The sequence below is a fragment of the Perca fluviatilis genome, chromosome 20, assembly GCF_010015445.1.
Source record: "Perca fluviatilis chromosome 20, GENO_Pfluv_1.0, whole genome shotgun sequence".
In the NCBI taxonomy this organism is placed as follows: domain Eukaryota; kingdom Metazoa; phylum Chordata; class Actinopteri; order Perciformes; family Percidae; genus Perca; species Perca fluviatilis.
In genome coordinates, this window is record NC_053131.1 from 32686619 (window position 1) to 32690583 (window position 3965).

A 3965-nucleotide genomic window follows, 5' to 3' on the forward strand; every position below is an offset into this window, starting at 1 on the left:
CCCCCCTGGCTGCAGATTACATTTGCTGCCTCTAGGGTGGTAATGTAATCATCAGTTTTTGCTCGACTTGCTAAATTCTAGGACGGCTTTGGAACTTTATTGCTGACTTGTTCAGAGCTTCATGTGGACCAAACTGTGAGAGAGAAGACTACATGAGACATGCAACCACTGAGTCAAAGATATTTCACTTTTTCAATTAAATAAAAGCACATCAGTAACCTCTCCATATCTGGCCCTCGGTGTGATTCTCTTTTTCCAGTGTGGCCCTCTGGGAAACTGAGTTTGACCCCCCTGCTCTAAACGATTCCAATAAAGACACGATTCTACTGGAAACTCTCGATGGCCAACCCTAGCTACAATAAAGAGTAAATGGAGTTTGAAGGGCGGTGTTTAAAGACTAGGCTGGAGTACCTAACAGAGAAACCCGGCAGACGAAGGCTCCAGCGTGATATGATCTAATGAATATGATGAAGAAGAGCAGAGAGCAGCAGGCAAACCAAACGACGGGTAACTTTAACTAGCATTAACAATCAGCTGGTTGAATGCCTGATGTTTGTCTTATGAGTTAGCATACGTAGGCCAATTTAATAATCCCCAAATTGGTCCAGTCGCAACAGGAGAAAAAAAAGGAACATTATAGAGCTGGGCGATATGGAGAAAATCAAAAATCACAATATTGTTGACCAAATACCTCGATATCGATACCGCAACGATATTATTGTAGTGTTGACTATCCGTGCTTTCACCAAATATTTACACAATGAGAGTTTAGATGAATAATCATCAGTAATGTGGATATAATGACTGAGTGGGTAAAGGTGAATAATAGAACAGTTACAGTCTGGTAAGATCAGAAAAGTACATAAACTTTACTGTAATGCAGCCTTTACAACCAGGAACAGACAACACTTAAAGGGATATGCCACCAACGCATTTTTTGTGCATGCATTGTTTTAGTCCGGTGCAACACCGGCAGCGCCACTGCTAGTTAGCTTAGCATAGTGAATGGAATCCTATGTTGCCGGTTAGCATGTTGTGAGTAAAAGTGAGCCAACAACAGACAAAAAAACAACCTAATTACTTGCACTGAGACAAAAAATGCATTGGCCCACCTATCTACAGCCAGGGGAGACCAGGATAAGCTCTATTTCAACAAACGGTGGCGTAGCCCTTTTAGATATATTACGATATCCAAAATCTATCTCGTATCACGATGTCGATATAATATTGATATACTGCCCAGCTCTAGAACATTAAGTTCTGGGAACTGCAGACACCCCTCTGGTCAGGAAGAGGCTGGTGATCCGATGAAGTGGTGGGGGGAACGCAGACATCGGACAGGAAGCGTGAGATCTTTTCAGGCTGAAGAGGAAATGTTCTCAGAGCTCCTGGTCTTCTCCAGACAGACGCTCCGGTAGACCAGCAGCTCAGTTCTTCAGAAAGGCATCCCCCCCGAGATCTGGCGGGCCACCTGTTCATCCGGAGTCTCTGGAGTCTCTGGCTTGTCCTTCCTCTCGCGGTTCCAGTCCTTCAGACCCTCGGGCAGCGTCGTGTCCTCGTCCATTCCCCCCGTCCCCTCCACAAACTCCTCGTACGTCGACTTCTCGGCGAACGGACGTTTGCCCAGCAGCTCCACCATGTCGCTTTTATCCAGGACTTCTTTCTCCAGCAGCCGCAGCGCCACCTAAAGGACGGAGACAGACAACGGGACATAGTCACAGCTCTACAGGACCCCTAACAGCTGCAGGACAGAGACAACAGGACACAGAGACAGCTCTACAGGACCCCTAACAGCTGCAGGACAGAGACAGAGATAACGGGACACAGAGACAACTCTACATGACCCCTAACACCTGCAGGACAGAGACAGAGATAACGGGACACAGAGACAACTCTACATGACCCCTAACAGCTGCAGGACAGAGACAGCAGGACACAGAGACAACTCTACAGGACCCCTAACAGCTGCAGGACAGAGACAGCAGGACACAGAGACAACTCTACAGGACCCCTAACACCTGCAGGACAGAGACAGAGATAACGGGACACAGAGACAACTCTACATGACCCCTAACACCTGCAGGACAGAGACAGAGATAACGGGACACAGAGACAACTCTACATGACCCCTAACAGCTGCAGGACAGAGACAGAGACAACAGGACACAGAGACAACTCTACATGACCCCTAACAGCTGCAGGACAGAGACAACAGGACACAGAGACAAGTCTACAGGACCCCTAACAGCTGCAGGACAGAGACAGAGACAACAGGACACAGAGACAACTCTACAGGACCCCTAACAGCTGCAGGACAGAGACAACAGGACACAGAGACAAGTCTACAGGACCCCTAACACCTGAAGGACAGAGACAGAGACAACGGGACATAGTCACAGCTCTACAGGACCCCTAACAGCTGCAGGACAGAGACAACAGGACACAGAGACAACTCTACAGGACCCCTAACAGCTGCAGGACAGAGACAACAGGACACAGAGACAACTCTACAGGACCCCTAACAGCTGCAGGACAGAGACAGCAGGACACAGAGACAACTCTACAGGACCCCTAACAGCTGCAGGACAGAGACAACAGGACACAGAGACAGCTCTACAGGACCCCTAACAGCTGCAGGACAGAGACAGCAGGACACAGAGACAACTCTACAGGACCCCTAACAGCTGCAGGACAGAGACAGAGACAACAGGACACAGAGACAACTCTACAGGACCCCTAACAGCTGCAGGACAGAGACAACAGGACACAGAGACAACTCTACAGGACCCCTAACAGCTGCAGGACAGAGACAGCAGGACACAGAGACAACTCTACAGGACCCCTAACAGCTGCAGGACAGAGACAACAGGACACAGAGACAAGTCTACAGGACCCCTAACAGCTGCAGGACAGAGACAGAGACAACGGGACACAGAGACAACTCTACATGACCCCTAACAGCTGCAGGACAGAGACAGAGACAACAGGACACAGAGACAGCTCTACATGACCCCTAACAGCTGCAGGACGGAGACAACAGGACACAGAGACAGCTCTACATGAACCATAACACCTGCAGGACGGAGACAGAGACAACAGGACACAGAGACAGCTCTACAGGACCCCTAACTGCTGTAGGACAGAGACAGAGACAACGGGACACAGAGACAAGTCTACATGACCCCTAACAGCTGCAGGACAGAGACAGAGACAACAGGACACAGAGACAGCTCTACAGGACCCCTAACAGCTGCAGGACAGAGACAGAGACAACAGGACACAGAGACAGCTCTACATGACCCCTAACAGCTGCAGGACAGAGACAGAGACAACAGGACACAGAGACAGCTCTACAGGACCCCTAACTGCTGTAGGACAGAGACAGAGACAACGGGACACAGAGACAAGTCTACATGACCCCTAACAGCTGCAGGACAGAGACAGAGACAACAGGACACAGAGACAAGTCTACATGACCCCTAACAGCTGCAGGACAGAGACAGAGACAACAGGACACAGAGACAGCTCTACATGAAACATGAACCCTGATCTTGAGTTAAGGTTTTCTGGTGCAGCCTCTTCGACCTCCTGTGTTTTATCATCCCGCCTTCTCCAGAAAGACAGCAAATATAAAATCTAACGATGTCTGAAAGTTGGGTTTCTGCTAGGGCTGCTCGATTATGGAAAAAAATATAATCACGATTATTTCGGTCAATACTGAAATCACGATAATTTAACACGATTACTCGTTGACTTCTGGAAAGATGTTGCAGTTATTGAACTTAAAAAACAGGGAAAACAGTTCAATAAATCAGCAGTAAAATAACACATACACCTGTGAACTTTACCGTGATACTTTTCCTATTTAAACTTTATTTTGTCATTCAGAACACGAGAGAAAATCAGAGTTTACTGCAAAACGTAACAAGTTAAATTATAGTTTGTTGATTATTCTGTTTGTGTGA

At 47.8% G+C, this 3965-nt stretch overlaps 1 protein-coding gene across 1 annotated transcript in view; it reads right to left on the reverse strand.

The window, feature by feature from the left end:
- Window positions 1–1111: 1111 nt before the first annotated feature.
- LOC120549825 (AFG3-like protein 2) overlaps window positions 1112–3965 on the reverse strand; it is a 3184-nt gene continuing 330 nt past the window's right edge. Inside the window, exon 2 of the mRNA XM_039786993.1 lies at window positions 1112–1684. Within this exon, the coding sequence (XP_039642927.1) occupies window positions 1436–1684 (249 nt within the window). The 3' untranslated portion in view covers window positions 1112–1435. The remainder of the gene's footprint in view (window positions 1685–3965) is intronic.